Source organism: Bos taurus, chromosome 7 (genome assembly GCF_002263795.3).
Source record: "Bos taurus isolate L1 Dominette 01449 registration number 42190680 breed Hereford chromosome 7, ARS-UCD2.0, whole genome shotgun sequence".
In the NCBI taxonomy this organism is placed as follows: Eukaryota; Metazoa; Chordata; class Mammalia; order Artiodactyla; family Bovidae; genus Bos; species Bos taurus.
In genome coordinates, this window is record NC_037334.1 from 59463596 (window position 1) to 59479140 (window position 15545).

Here is a 15545-nt window from a genome sequence, read left to right on the forward strand (position 1 = left end):
CCCTTCTATTTTCCCTAAGTCTACTGTGTGTGTGTGCTAAGTTGCTTCAGTCATGTATGACTCTTTGCAACCCCATGGACTGTAGCCCACCAGGTTCTTCTGTCCATGGCAAGAATACTGGAGTGGGTTGCCATTTCCTGCTCCAACGTCTACTCTCATGACAACAATAAAACTGTTAGCATCAAGACCAGAGATACCTCTATGCTGCAAAAGCCAATGGTTTTAATTCTCATTTCATTTTACAAATCAACAACATTTCATATATGTTTTCTCCCCTGTTAGGTTCCCAACACAACTTTCTCTTGGACATTTCATCTTAGTCTCTGCAAATTCCTATTCATCAACTGATCATAACATACTGGAGTGCTGCAGTGTTTCAGCCTTGGACCAAATTTGGATTTTATCTATACTTATTCTCTTGGTGATCTCTATCCTCTGGGCTTCCCTGGTGGTTCAGCTGGTAAAGAACCCCCTGAAGGAGATGCAAGAGACACAAGTTCAACCCCTGGGTCAGGAAGATCCCCTAGCAAAGGAAATGGCAACCTGCTCCAGTAATTCTTGTCTGGAAAATTCCATGGGCCAAGGAGCCCGGCAGGCTATAGTCCAAGGGGTCACAAAGAGTTAGACACAGCTGACTGATGCTGAGGCTGAAACTCCAATACTATGGCCACCTTATGTGAAGAGCTTACTCATTGGAAAAGACCCTGATGCTGGGAGGGATTGGGGGCAGGAGGAGAAGGGGACGACAGGGGATGAGAGGCTGGATGGCATCACCGACTCGATGGACATGACTTTGAGTGAACTCCGGGAGTTGGTGATGGACAGGGAGGCCTGGCGTGCTGTGATTCATGGGGTGGCAAAGAGTCGGACATGACTGAGCGACTGAACTGAACTGACAGAGCGTGCACAGGTACACACACATTTCTTTTCAAAAATCTAGATTCTTGTACACAACAGCTCACTCCTCATTTTTATTTGAATATCTAATCAGAATAATAAATTATTCTGTACCAAACTGAGTCTTAACATTCTTCCCCCTCAACAATTATTTCTTTCTCATTGCTCCCCAACTCATAAAATGTCAACTCCAGTTTTTCCAGTTGCTAAGCCAAAAAACCTTATAATCATTCTTAACTCCACTCTTTTTCTCACACCCAACATGTGGTCCATCAGCAAATTCTTTTGGCTCTATCTTCAAAATATATCCTAAAGCACTTTTCATCACCTCCACTTGTTAATTCTCAGGCTGTCACTGTCTTGTTTAACTTGAATTATCACAACAATCTTCTAATTACCATCCTACCTCTCCTTCCATATGCATTAACATTATACATCAACATAACACATTCAGCAAGAATCATTCTATCTAAACAGAATTTTAATCTTGCCACTTCCTTCATCATAAATCTCTAATAGCCAGGCTAATTCTTTGATAAAGGCCCCACAACGCTACCTGGGAGCAATTTTCTGTTGTTTTAGGTTTTGTCCTCTGGTCTCTTGGTTATTCCCTCTGAGTCACCTCCCCTCCACTAGAAAATCCCCCACAAAAAAATGGCCTGGGTTTACAGCTAATTTTCTTAACCTACTTTCTTCCCATAAATATTTTGTATCATATTTCACAAAACAAGGCCTTTTTTTTTTTTTTTTTTTAAACTGTCTGTGCCTTTTAATGTAGGCTTGCTGAGTTTCTTCAAAAAACAGTTTAGGTTCTTTACATACCATTTTGCATTATACTTTACTGGACAAAAGGCACACTTCAAACCTAATGAGAAGAAGCCCTTCTTAACCTTTGCTCTTGTATAGTTGCATGCATGCGTGCTAAGTGGCTTCAGTTGTGCCCAACTTTGTGGCCCTATAGACTGTAGCCCTCCAGGCTCCTCTGTCCATGCGATTCTCTAGGCAAGAATACTAGAGTGGGTTGCCATGCCCTCCTCCAGGGGATCTTCCTGACCCAGGGATTGAACATGCATCTCTTATGTCTCCTGCACTGGCAGGCAGGTTCTTTATCACTAGAGCCACCTGGGAAGCCCCCTGCTGTATAATGACTGTTAGACAATGCCATGTAGGGGCTTCATTGTTTCAAGAGTTGATGAGATATATCCTTAAGATCCTTAGAAAGTTTACTGACTAGTACAATGGTCTTACGAAGGATCATCTGAAAACTATCTGAGGTTTAAGAGGGTTTGATAGTTTCATACTTGTATATACCCTGTGATGTTTTGCTGGCAGCACCACGCTTTTATTTTTGTCCTGAGTCTCCTTCTGAGAGAGACTCAGGATGCAAGACAACTACTGTTTAAAATCCAGAAAGCCCTAGGTTTTATATTCCCTCTAGAGGAGCTGAAAAATGAACAATTCCTTCTTTAGCTCAGCTCTATTTTTTCTGTACCTTAGGATGAAATCAGTTGATATTTTCAACACTTAACCTAGAAATCTCCTTAGCAAGATCTATCAGTTTGTTAGATGGCATTTTCCCTACTTTCCATGTTTCCTAAACTTTTCATCAATAATTTTTTAAAAAGTCCCCTTTCCCCCAACTTCTTGTAACATTTTTCCTATTTTGATTTAAAGCCTCTCCCCGAGCCTCCCGAGATGGGGGAACTGAGTTTTCTAACCCAAATTCCATTAACTGTAACTGTGTGACTAGTTCTCAGCAATAATGTGTGTGTTGTGTTTTACTTTTAAGCCAAGTTAGTAAAAAATCCTGTGTGACTCCTTCACATAATGATACTCTTCTTCCCATTACCCTGATGAAAATGGACACAGCAAACCTGAGCCATGTGTTGCAGCCAGAAATGAAAGGAGACTAGGTCTCTTCATCACAGGTTGGAGAAAAGCTGCCTGTAAATCAGGGATAATGACCTGAACTTTACAGAACTGGGGGAAAAAAAAAAAAAACAGACTTCCTCCTGTGTAAGTCATAATGCATTTGGGGTAATTTTTATATTAACTGAGATTATTCTACATAAAAAAATTTATAGGGAATTCCCTGGTAGTCAAGTGGTTAGGACTTCACACTTCTACTGCAGAGGGCCCAGATTCAATTCCTAGTCGGGGAACTAAGATCTCTCATGCTGCATAGTGTAGCCAAAAAAAAGAAAAGGTAAAGCATTATGTTTTTTATAAGTCTGAAGAAAGGGAGTGATTCCTTCCCGAGCAACTGGGGAAAACATTTCAGATAGGCTATTAAATCAGATTCTGATAGATAGAGGTAGCAACAATTGTTTGAGAAAAAATATTAATGGACAAAAGTAGAGGAACAGAAAATACAGATTACTCAGAGTCTAGTGGCATGTGCTTCTGGTGTTTGCAAAGGAAACCAGGAGATGAAATTGAGACAGAAGGTATGCCAGTTCACAGAATGATCCCTAAGCCAAAGTTCTTAAACTCTACTGGCTAAGCTTTGTAAGCAATGGGGAGGCACTCCCAGTTGCTGTTTCCCTGGGGTAATTTGTCTAGACCAGAGTTGACAGATATGGGAGAGATTTGTATAGCAAAAATAATGGTATCATTGAACTTAAAAATTCTTGCAGAGGCTTTTCTCTAGAGTTCAGGGCAAACATAATACTGACTTGTTCGAACTAAACCACTTGATCTGTGAAATACTGCTTTCTCATGATTTTAAAAGACTTTGGCAAACTTTCTCCCCATATTGTACACTGTGTTAGCAATTTAAGAGGCTTCCACTAATGGCTATAATTAAGCTTCAAAGGGAACAGGCAAAGTCAGACACTGAGTGGAGCTGAAACTATTCCCTTTTCCCCATTGTTACCAATATGCAATTTACCCTAGCTTGCCTTCCATCACATTTTCCAGAGAGTGAATAAATGTTTCAATTTAGGATGGTAGGAAAATCCATATGCCAGCAAGAATTTTTATTGCCATCCAATTCAGAGCTAGCTGAGTCACGCTGACCCACTGTACAACCCCATAAACAGCATGACACTCCAGGGACTTTTGCGTGCTGGCCTATTCTCAGGCTCCTTTGCAAGTATCCTTAGCAGGTATCCTATGCTTCCACCTACTGAACGATTTTGTGTTCAGACAGTTGATGGTCTTCACATATTCATGTCTATTCTCATAGATTTCAGCTCACTTTTATCTATACCTATGTGCCCTCCTCCTTCAGCATCCAGTGTTATTTTGCTACAGAACTCTTATTTATCCTCCAAGATTCAGTTGTGCAAGTATGTTTTTTGAGAACTTCTCTAATGATCCTATCATTAGAAAAGATGTATGATAGATATAATCTTAAAAATTATTATTTTAATTGGATCTTTATGCACTCACAGCCTGAGAATATATTTTCTAGAATGCTATATTTGAATTGTACCATCTATATTTAACTTGCTAAATTGTGAGCTCCTTGAGTATAAAGATAATACTCTAAGTGCTAAATTGAAGACATGCAAATTGATATGAGAAGCTAAAGGAAGCAAAGCCAGATAAATCTATAGAAACCATTCAAAAGCCTCAAAACTCAATAATGATATAGAAAATCATGAGGCAGTTTAGATAAGGTGACAATAAGACAAATAAGTAAAAATATGTAAATAAATACAAAAACAGTTTGAATTCTTTCATTCGAAACATATCAACAGGAAAATTTAGAAGAAAAGAAAGATTAAACCCTCGTCTTGCCCTCCAGATCATTATAATCTCACATTGTGGGCAAAGCTACCAAACAATAAATAGTAAATAATGTAACATAGCAATTCAGTACCAACCTCTTTGCAACAAATTTCTAAAAATTCTAAGAAAAGAACGACTCCAGGAATAGAATTCAACCCTATTGTCTTGAACTCTTTTATTGATAAATTTGATGAAACCACTGAAGGTGGGATTTTATGTTAGGAATCAAGCAGGTCTCTCATATGGGGAATGATGGCTGGCCGAAATGAAAGATGGAATACTCTCTGTGTAAGTCAAGAAAATAAACCTGAAAAGGAGAGGATGGCAGAGATGTGACTTCATATTTAGAGCATGCACCCTACATTTTCCTTTAAGGCAGTTACAAAATTAACAGCTGTGACAGTATTTTCTTCCTCCTCCTGCTGCTGCTGCTGCTGTCATGCCAGTCGTGTGCAACTCTGTGTGACCCCATGGACTGCAGCCCACCAGGCTCCTGCATCCATGGGAGTTTCCAGGCAAGAGTACTGGAGTGGGTCGCCAGTGCCTTCTCTATTTATTCCTCCTAGGTATGTTAGTTCAATGATCATTACCTTCTTGTTCAGTTGTTCAAACAGTCACAGAGGTCTACTCCTGTATCTTTATCCTTTCACAATTATAGCAGGAAAGACATTATCTAATTCCTTGCTGATGTTCAATCGATGTGTCTACTATATACCTTAGATCTGCCAATCTAGTTACTAGGTCAAATAAGAGAAGAAAATTCTTTTTTTTTTTTGACACATAAGGATAATGGCATCCTTTCAAAGTATTCCTAAACCTATACTATAATAATATCTTTTTGGATCTTACCTAAATTAATGCTAAGCTGTAACACTTAAATTTAAAACTAAGAGACTTGAGGAGGCTTAATATAAAAATACATATACAAATGAAAACTTAAAAATGAATTCAGTAGAAATATACAAAAACAAAGAAGAAAGAAAATTAAGAATAGAAAAATCTCTGAATGAATTTTCTTTTAAGAGTTATAACATCAGCTAACTTCCAAAAGAATTTTTATAGAAAAGTATAATTTATGATTTACTTTGATTTCCACTGTGGCTAAAGCAATATAAATAAATATAGATAGCCTTGACCATAGTGAAACAGGAATGAAGGGAGTATGGGCGATGGGTCAGAGATGATCAATGGTGCAATTTACATGAACCAAAGAGAGAAAACTGCCACTCAAAAACGTACAAATTGCAAAATTTGACTCTGAAAGATGTGGTTAACTATGTCCTCCTTAATAAGGGTCAGAGTATTAGAATGTATTCCTTCTGTCTCACTAGGAAGCTGTTAAGGATAAAGGGGTTTATAAGTGAGATTACAGTCCTATTGAAATATAGCTACAGGAAATCAAAGAAATGAAAGGAAAGCTAGAAAACTAGACATGAGCAAATATCTACATGTGTAAAACTAAGAAGACAGATTTTGAAAAATGTTGGCTAGAATGATAATTAATGACCTGTGATTAATGCATAGTGCAAATTATTTTTAAAAAACATTTGTTTTCTGAATAAATGTGGAATTGCTGAACACAAGACCAAAATTTAAATAAAAAAGATTAATTAGATATAGATTCTGTTCACAAGGAACATCTAGTCAGGAGATGTTTGAAGGGCATAATTTTACAAAGTAGAACAGTTTCACAAGAAAAGCAGAGACACAGGTCATGAGAATTATGAAGAATTAAGTATTATTAGTGTGAGACAGTGACATTCTCAAACTCAAATGCCTTCTAGTGTCAGCAACAAGTAAAGGACACATTTGAATGAGGCAGTTAGCAGTAAATTTTAGCTGACTTTTGCCATACAATGAAGGCCTCAAATACTAAAACAAAACAAAACATAAAAACTTGTGGTTTATTTTTATTTCCTGTTAAATATTCAAAATGTAAATATTTTTGAATATTTAATAACAAGACTGTTATTCTTGTGGTGGTGCTCAGTCATGTCCAACTTGTTGTGACCATGCGGACTGTAGCCCACCACACTCCTCTGTCCATGGGATCTCCCAGGCAAGAATACTGGACTGTGTCACCATTTCCTGCTCCAGAGGATCTTCCCAACCCAAATATTGAATTAGCGTCTCTCATGTCTCCTGCTTGACAGGCGGATTCTTTACCACTGTGGACTATTATTAAGACATTTAAAAAACATTGTGTGGGTCAAATAAAACACATCAACAAGCCAGAATTGATCTTCATGGTACTAGTTTAGGACACATTCCTTAGAAGATTAAGAAATGTTCTATGAAGAATACAGTAATCTGGACTTGCCATTGTCTGATATATAGAATTTAGACATGTGATTAAAGAAAAGAAATCCCAGGCAAAGGCAATATCATGAGTTAAGGCAGGAAAATAGGAATGTGATGGAAATAAATGAGAAACTATGGAGAGCTTATTTTGGAAGAGGTATATATTGCATTGTATATATTGTAGAGGTAAATGGAAAGCAAAATGGAAAGTTAGGTCCATGAATCAGGGAAAATTGGATGTGATCAAACAGGAGATGGCAAGAGTGAACATCAACATTTTAGGAATCAGGGAACTAAAATGGATGGGAATGGGACAATTTAATTCAGATGACCATTATATATACTACTATGGGCAAGAACACCTTAGAAGAAATTTTCTTCAAGAAAATTAAGAGATACCAAGGGAACATTTCATGCAAAGATGGGCTTAATAAAGGACAGAAACAGTATGGACCTAACAGAAGCAGAAGATATTAAGAAGACATGGCAAGAATATACAGAAGAATTATAAAAAAAAAAAAGTCTTAATGATCTGGATAACCACAATGGTGTGACCACTCACCTAGAGCCAGACAACCTGGAGTGTGAAGTCAAGTGGGCCTTAGGAAGCCTTACTATGGACAAAGCCAGTAGAAGTGACGGAATTCTAGCTGAGCTATTTCAAATCCTAAAGGATGATGATGTTAAAGTGCTGCACTCGATATGCCAGCAAATTTGGAAAACTCAGCAGTGGTCACTGGTCATTTTTCATTCCAATCCCAAAGAAGGGCAATGCCAAAGAATGCTCAAACTACCACACATTTGCATTAATTTAACATGCTAGCAAAGTAATGCTCAAAATCCTTCAAGCTAGGCTTTAACAGTATGTGAACCGAGAACTTCCAGATGTACAAGCTGGATTTAGAACAGACAGAGGAACCAGAGATCAAATTGCCAACATCCACTGGATCACAGAACAAGCAAGGGAATTAAAAAAAAAAAAAAATCTGCTTCAATGATGACGCTAAAGCCTTTGACTGTGTGGATCATAACAAACTGGAAAATTCTGAAAGAGACTAGAATAACAAACTACCTTACCTGCCTTCTCAGAAACTTGTTTACTGGTCAAGAAGCAACAGTTAGAACCAGACATGTAATAATGGACTGCTTTAAAATTGGGAAAGGAGTACATCAAGGTTCTATACTGTCACCCTGTTTATTTAACTTATACAGAGTACATCATGCAAAAATGCCAGGCTGAATGAAGATTGCCAGGAGAAATATCAATAACTTTACATACGCAGATGATACCATTTTAATGGCAGAAAGCAAAGAAGAATTAAAGATCCTCCTGATGAAGGTGAAAGAGGAGTGAAAAAGCTGGCTTAAAACTCAATATTCAGAAAGCTAAGATCTTGGCATCTGGTCCCGTCATGTCATGGCACATAGACGGGAAACAATGGAAACAGTGGACAGACTTTATTTTCTCGGGCTCCAAAATCACTGAGGACAGTGACCGCAGCCATGAAATTAAAAGACGCCTGCACCAGTTTACTTTTAAAAAAAAGAAATATTAAATATTTCTAATTTCAAATATTCCTCAATATAGTAACTATTAAAATATCCTTTACAAATAAAACACACACACACACATTACTCCCTGCTCATTCTGAATCAACAACTGAAAATCACTGGGATTGGACTCAAATTAAGATTTTTTTCAAATAACAGTTGTATTTCAGCCTGGAAAATAATTTTTCTCATGCAGCTCTGGTGACTATGTAGATGACCCACCTCTTTTAGGTACATCTTGGATGATGTGGAGTCTGAAAAGCCAAGTTACACCCGAGATTCCATTCCCTGGTGGTGGTGACTCATTGGGATCACAGACATGCAGGACCTGTCTGAAAGAGACACAGCATCAAGTGGGGCTCCACCAGTGAGTCATTCCTTTCATACAGTGAAACCTTAAAGGGAAGGGTAGGGAGGATGTATTGACGGTTAGGAAAACACAGATTACTGGTGGAAAATGACATCCTCTATTAATAAGATCTAAGGTAAGATCTAAGGGTAAGATCTAAGGTACGACTCATATAATTGTTCTAATTTTTAAGATTGATGGGGAGCATGAAGCATTTCTTTGAATTGGTGACAGGTTCCAATAAATGCTTATATAGGACTGCAGATGGTTTCAGAATGTGAGTTTATAAAGAAGGTGGAGATCCCAGTTCCCTTTATCATGTCTATATATATGTCTCAGTGTGTGTTTCAGAGCTCTCGGAAGTGTCTTGAAAGAGAACCTGAGCTGGACAAAGCAGCCTTGATCTGAGTGAGCTAACTGGCACCATGAAAACATCAGGTGTCTTTCTGCTCCTCTCCCTGGCTCTTTTCTGCTTTTTCTCAGGTGAGTTTTTTTTTTTTTTTTCCTTAAAGTTAAAATCCAATACTTACATTGAACTGGAAACAACAAGTGTATTTGTCCACCATATTTCAAAATCCTAATAATTTTAATACAAAAGATCAATTCTGAGAGATTATCATAATGACTGCAATAATGAAAATGGGTGATGGTAATAATGATAGAAATAACTTTCATCTGTTGAGCATACACTATATTCTAGGCAGGTACTCAGGGCTTTTATGCATTATCTGCAACACACATAACAAGGTATTCATAGACACATTCCATATATAAGAAAACTGTAGCACAAAACAGTTAAGAAAATTTTAAGGACTTGTAACTGAGTTTGAGCAAGCTCCAGGAGTCAGTGATGGACAGGGAAGCCTGTCATACCATGGTTCATGGCGTCGCAAAGAGTCAGACAAGACTGAGCGACTGAACTGAACTAGTAAGCAGAATTTGGAATTTGAATCTAGGTCTTCTAGACGTCACAGGTGTCTGTTCCAAAGGAACAGTATGGAGAATTGATAACTATTTTAAATATTAGCTTGGCTTTCCAAGACAAAGCTAAGCTTTTCAGTTCTCATTATTCTTATAATTAGGACTCAAATAACTGAAACTGAAACAAGCAGAAAACAGGAAACTCAGAGAATCCTTCAGAAAAAAATCATCGAACCTTAGAATTCATAAACATATGTTATTGGTGAACTAAACAACTCTTGAAGTAGGGGAGTATCTTTGGCCACATTAATGAGCAGCAGTCATATATTCTACCAATTCTGATTATTCAAAGGACAACTGTACTTCAGTCTGATGCCTTTCATCATACCATCATCCATGTGAATGAACAAGGCCACTGCATCTATTTTTTTCTTTCTTTATTATTCTACTCTGTGCCTTTGTAGTGGACAAAATACACACTAGAGTCTCTGGACACAAAACCTAGGTTCATCACATCCACCACTAGCCTGTGTCAACTAAAGAAATAGGTCAGTTCTCTGAGAGAGTCTTTCATTCTTAGAATGCTGGACTTGAGACTGAGTCCTAGGAATCTGCAGATCTGGTGTATCAATTTTCTGTGATAAAAGTAGTTGAATTTGGCTGCTATCAGAGACTGTAGATGCCCAAATGTGTAAAAACAACAGTTTTTCAATGAAATTGAGCAGATGAAGAAGTCATTGTTCACAGGGAGCTGATAATATTTTCATAAGCAAATATATTCAGAATCATAAAAAAATGAATAAAGGGTTTCTGTAATATTATGAAGTAATTCTGACTAGTAAAGCCAAGTAACTCAAGTAAGTGGATCAGTCGAGTGCTGAAATGGTGTACAAACAGATTTGACTATATTAAAATCTACTTGCAAAGACTGTCTAAATAATTAATAACTTATTTTTTCTTTTTACAAAGGCTAATTGGATCTGGGTGACTAATACAAACAAATACTAATACCAGAACAAGGTCCCTGATAGGCATGATGACATTTGGGAAGGCACAGTGCCCAGGAGCCTTAATGTTGAGACCAAGAGGAATGAATTTCAGTCCTGGTATTTCCATTTTGTAGCTGTGTGACCTTTCTGAGTCTCATTTTCCTCATCTGTAAAATGTGGATATAAAAGGACTAGCCCTGGGGAGTTAAATGAGAAAATGTACATAAAACGTTTAACATAATGGAACATAGTAAGTGTTTGAAAAATGTCTATTAATACTGCCATCACTAAATTTTAAAAATAAAAGTACTAGTTTGGCTCAGTCAGACTTAGCAGCAGCAGCAGCAGCAGCAGCAACTTCCACTTTGACATTTCCTACATGTAAGACGGTGATTTGTACAGTGGAAAAATGGCTGAAAATTTTAACAGTGAGCCCTCCCTGGTCAAAACAATTATTTGGGAGTAGTTAACAAAAACTATAGACTTCCAGACCCTATTTGGTCTCATATAATGGAATTTTTCAAGCGGTTGTCCTGGGAGTCTATATATTTAATAATCAGTCATATCATTTCAACGTGGTTGGTAATCACTACAGTAGTTCATCACTAACTTTCTTTCAAATTTAAAAGCTTTATTCTCTCCTTATCCCCATTAACAGAGAATGTACTTTGAGGTATTTCCAGTTGTCTTCCCATAAATACTGGCCACCCTTCCTGCCTTTGAGGTGGCTGTGGACTTATATGTAAGGGGGTACTGCTAGTATTAGGAGTTCTACAGAAAAGGCCAGAGACCAAAATTCAGCAGCTCATACCAGGACTGAACCTAAGACTTTTATTATTATAGCATTTTTAAACCACTGTGCTAATTAGTCACAACCTAAAATCACATATTTAATCATAAAGATGGAAGGAAAGAGAGAGAAGCAAGATTGTATTTTTGAAATACGATCTTTCAGGAATATAGAGAGATGTAGCAGGAAAAATGAGTCATAGAAAATAAGTTTGTTCTTGCCAGTCTAAATTTGAGCTGAGGTTTTAAAGCTGAACACAGAAGGCATAAGAACAATTTCAGGCTCAAAGAACAGACAGCAAATCCAATCCCTACCCTCAATTTCCCGAGACAAATGCTTTGGGGAGGGACCAGAAGCAATAAACTTGGGAATGGCAGAGTTAGAGTCAACTTTCCAACCCAACTTCTCCAAAGTGAGGCCAGAGATGATAAATCATTTCCACAGTAAATGAGTGATGGAGCCAAGACAGTAAGATGAATCTCCAGATGCTTAAACTATTTTTCTCACTCCACCCCAACCTCCCAGAAATATTACACCATCATGGTCCATATCCACACATCACTTTCCAAGTTTCTACTGTTCCCTAAGAGGACAACAGGTATAAAAATGTAAAGTAACCAAGCCATGACTTATTGAGATAACCAAGAACCCAGTACAAGTATCATTTTAGGCTTTGGGATTACCTAATATTATAAATCCCACTTTTTTGCACATTCAAAAATTACAGTGTTTGGATTTCATGCTTTTTTTCTTTTTTTTCCCCAGGTGTCTTCGGTCAAGGAGCTCAGGTCAGTGTATATAATTTTATTTATTCTTCTGACCTGGGTGGGTGGCTCTTAGCTGGTACTCCCTGACCAATGAGGTCTGTCTATGGGTAAAAGATCAAAGAAATGGACAAGCAGGACAGATGCAGAAAACAACAGAAGTTCTTAGTTTTCTAACTATAATCTCTTTATGAGAATACTGGTTTCAGTTTAAAAGGGCCTAGACACCCACTCTCAGATTTTGTTAAAATTAAATGAATATAAATAAAAAGAGAATGAATTTGTGGTAACACTCATGCTCTTCCACTGATTCCATTGTGTAATCTTGGGCAAGTTACTCAGCTTTTCTGAGCTACAATTTCCACACCTACTGAAAAGGGATATTACCATTTGCCTCACAGAATCAGATTTAAATTACATAAACTATGTGGGATCATGTGGTAAACTATGTGTAGTTACATAAACTATGAAAGGATTAGTTATTGATTAATAACGATCTTCTGAAAGAGAAGAGAGATTATTATTTTCTTTTTAGAAGGCAACCAAAAGTAGACAATTTGTGTAGTGTTCTGCATTGAGTAGACACAGACTGGTTCAATCAAATTTAAATACAATTTGGGTTAAAAAGTGGAAAGGGCACAAATTATCTTTATTGTTTGGACTGGTACATTCCAAATTAATCCACCAACTTTTTACTAGTTTTTTGTCCTAGCTATGAAATAGACAACACAAACAAGAGGTATGTGCCCTGCCAATCACACCCGTATGTCCATACTGAACAGTAATGTCCATACTGAACAAGAATACTTGATCTTGGCACTGGTTGTTGTTTGCCTTGCTGTGCCCAAGAACCCTGGGCATCAAGTTTCCAGACACTACTGCCAACTAATCAGGAGTTGGCAAAGAAGCTGAAAAACATTTTCCAACCTTAATATATCTACTACATCGCGTAAGACATTTTCCTCCCAAATTTTAGTATCTCAGACATTGGGATGTATCTTGCAATGAATGACACCTTACAACTGCCTGCCTGTGTGTGTGTGTGTGTGTGTGTGTGTGTGTGCGCGCGTGCACACTTGTGTGTGCATATGTGTGTTTATACTGATATACATAATTGTACATCTTAAAGTTGACTTCTTCTTATATTTAAATAGTTATGTTAGTACAGTCTATATTATATATCAAAAGAAGCAAATAAGAATAAGACATAAGATCCAGCCAATATATTTTATACCTTATTAGGTAGGTATATGATTAAGACCATTACACATAGGTTTTTACAATATAGACTTTAATCCTGGTTTTCTCATTAACACAAAAGTTACTTCCCTTCTTTGGGCTCTTATTTCCCAGATCTTTAATGTTTCACAGATTTTTAGTGGTTTCTAATGTTCATTTAAAATATTCTACTGATTCTATTCCTTTAGATGAGCCTACGTCTTATATTCTGCTTGCTTTAGGATCCCTGGGGATGCTCACTCAACATGTAGATCCTCAGAGACTAGGCCAGACTTACTGAATAATAATCCCAGATAGGAGGCTTTGGATCTATATTCTAGAAATGCAGCACTGGAATGCACTGATTTTGGAGTGCTCCAGTATGTTGGAGACAATACAGATGAGTCCCAGTTTGAATATTTACTGCCTGTGTAATTTGAAGGATGTCTGTTTCCCTTCTCATTGCCTTTGTTTCCACATCTCTAAAATGAAGACTTGGATTCAGTGATCGCTAAAGCCTTTCTGGCCTGAGGTATCTGAATCAGTGTGAACTAAACATGCCTTACCAAGACTGCTGTCTCTCTTCCATTCAAATATAAATGGCAAAGAAGTTGTCACCTTTTGGATGACATCAAGGCTACACTCTCTTCTGCAAGTCTGGAAAGGGGGGTGACAGTCCCAAAGCCAGGCAGAAGAAGTTGACACTAACCTTAGGAAGTTGTCTGCCTAACTTTGATCCAGCCAAGACAAAGGAAGAACAGTTTTTTTCTGACACGCAAGTCATTCTTTCCTTGCGAAGAAGTCTTTCATTATGAAGCATCTTATGGAAGATTATAGCTAGCAGTCTTAATTATAGATCTGTAAAAGTTTCTCATTCTTTCAAAAATATTATTTGGGCTAAACAAAAAGTATGTTCTAAGACTTTTGGAATTCATGGTCCTGTAAAAATTTCCCCATAAATGTAAATGACTAATATGCTACCAAATCTTTAATTTCCCAAGTAAGAACATTAAAAAACATAAACAGTAAAATAAAAATAACAAAGATAAAGCTATTATTTATCATCACCACCCTTCATTTCAGAAATTGTAGTATAATATTAATAACAAATGCTTGAAAGTCATAATCGCAGAATACAGATAGTCCATTTAACCTGGATAAATTTTTATTAGAATCACTTCCTACACTATCTTTAATTTTTCTTATTTTCTCTATCAGGCTGTGTATTTGGGAACCATATACTTAAAGACATGTTTAAATGAATATTTATGACTGGGATTAACAAATCCCTCAAAAACAATGATAGGCAAATGTTTTCTTTTATGATAGTCTTAGGAATACCTAAATTTAGTTTTGTTGTAGTTTAAGATAAACACATGGCAAATTTTAATACAGTTAGTAAAACAATGCTCTTGACTAGAAAATGGTATTGTTCATGCTTCCTAACAACCTTGAAATCACTTATAACTATTATACTGACAGAATACTTAAACGTTAATACAATTTGGAGATGTTAGTCAGCCTCAACAACTTAGCTACAGAGGAAAACCAAGGCCTCAGAAAGAGGACCTCACTGAGTCAAGTTTACCAATTGCAGTAAAGCTGTGTGGTCATCATTTCAGGATATTTCCATAGCGCCATGCTACCTCTAACCAGCAACAGAAAGCAATTATGCACTTTATGGGAAAGTGCTTTGAGCAGTGTAATTATCGAACAAATACAGAATAGTGTTCACCAGCCTTATATCCTAAAGAAGTAATGGAAAGAGTAGTTTCAAGTAAGACAACTTGTCTCTGTGTGTTGAAGGGATTTGGAAACTTGAAGGAAATGGAGGCAAAGAGAGCAGAATTCATTATATAAGCTTCAGGTCAGAAATGTTGAGGATGGCTATAGGTAGTAAATCTGAAATTAGTGAAGAGGCTTAAGATAAAGAAATACATGAAAGGGAACACTTGTTCCCTTTCTATCCCTGAGGGATAGAAATGATGATGTTTTAATCTGAGGGTAGGTTGAGGGATTTGAAGAATGGT

General features: G+C 37.1%; 1 protein-coding gene and 1 long non-coding RNA gene across 4 annotated transcripts in view; one reads left to right on the forward strand and one right to left on the reverse strand.

The window, feature by feature from the left end:
• LOC132345765 (uncharacterized) overlaps positions 1-15545 on the reverse strand; it is a 95952-nt gene that overhangs the window by 21421 nt on the left and 58986 nt on the right. Inside the window, exon 3 of the long non-coding RNA XR_009495288.1 lies at positions 8707-8816. This is a non-coding gene — a long non-coding RNA (uncharacterized lncRNA). The remainder of the gene's footprint in view (positions 1-8706; positions 8817-15545) is intronic.
• The window catches only part of SPINK6 (serine peptidase inhibitor, Kazal type 6), a 42020-nt gene that overhangs the window by 17069 nt on the left and 9406 nt on the right, over positions 1-15545 (forward strand). For 2 of the 3 annotated variants that reach the window (XM_015472310.3, XM_015472312.3), the window contains exons 2-3: positions 9173-9316; positions 12299-12321. In XM_015472310.3, the coding sequence (XP_015327796.1) occupies positions 9259-9316; positions 12299-12321 (81 nt within the window). In that variant the 5' untranslated portion in view covers positions 9173-9258. Of the gene's footprint in view, positions 1-8870; positions 8970-9172; positions 9317-12298; positions 12322-15545 lie in introns of those variants that run through there. The other variant, XM_059888781.1, reaches the window with a different exon arrangement.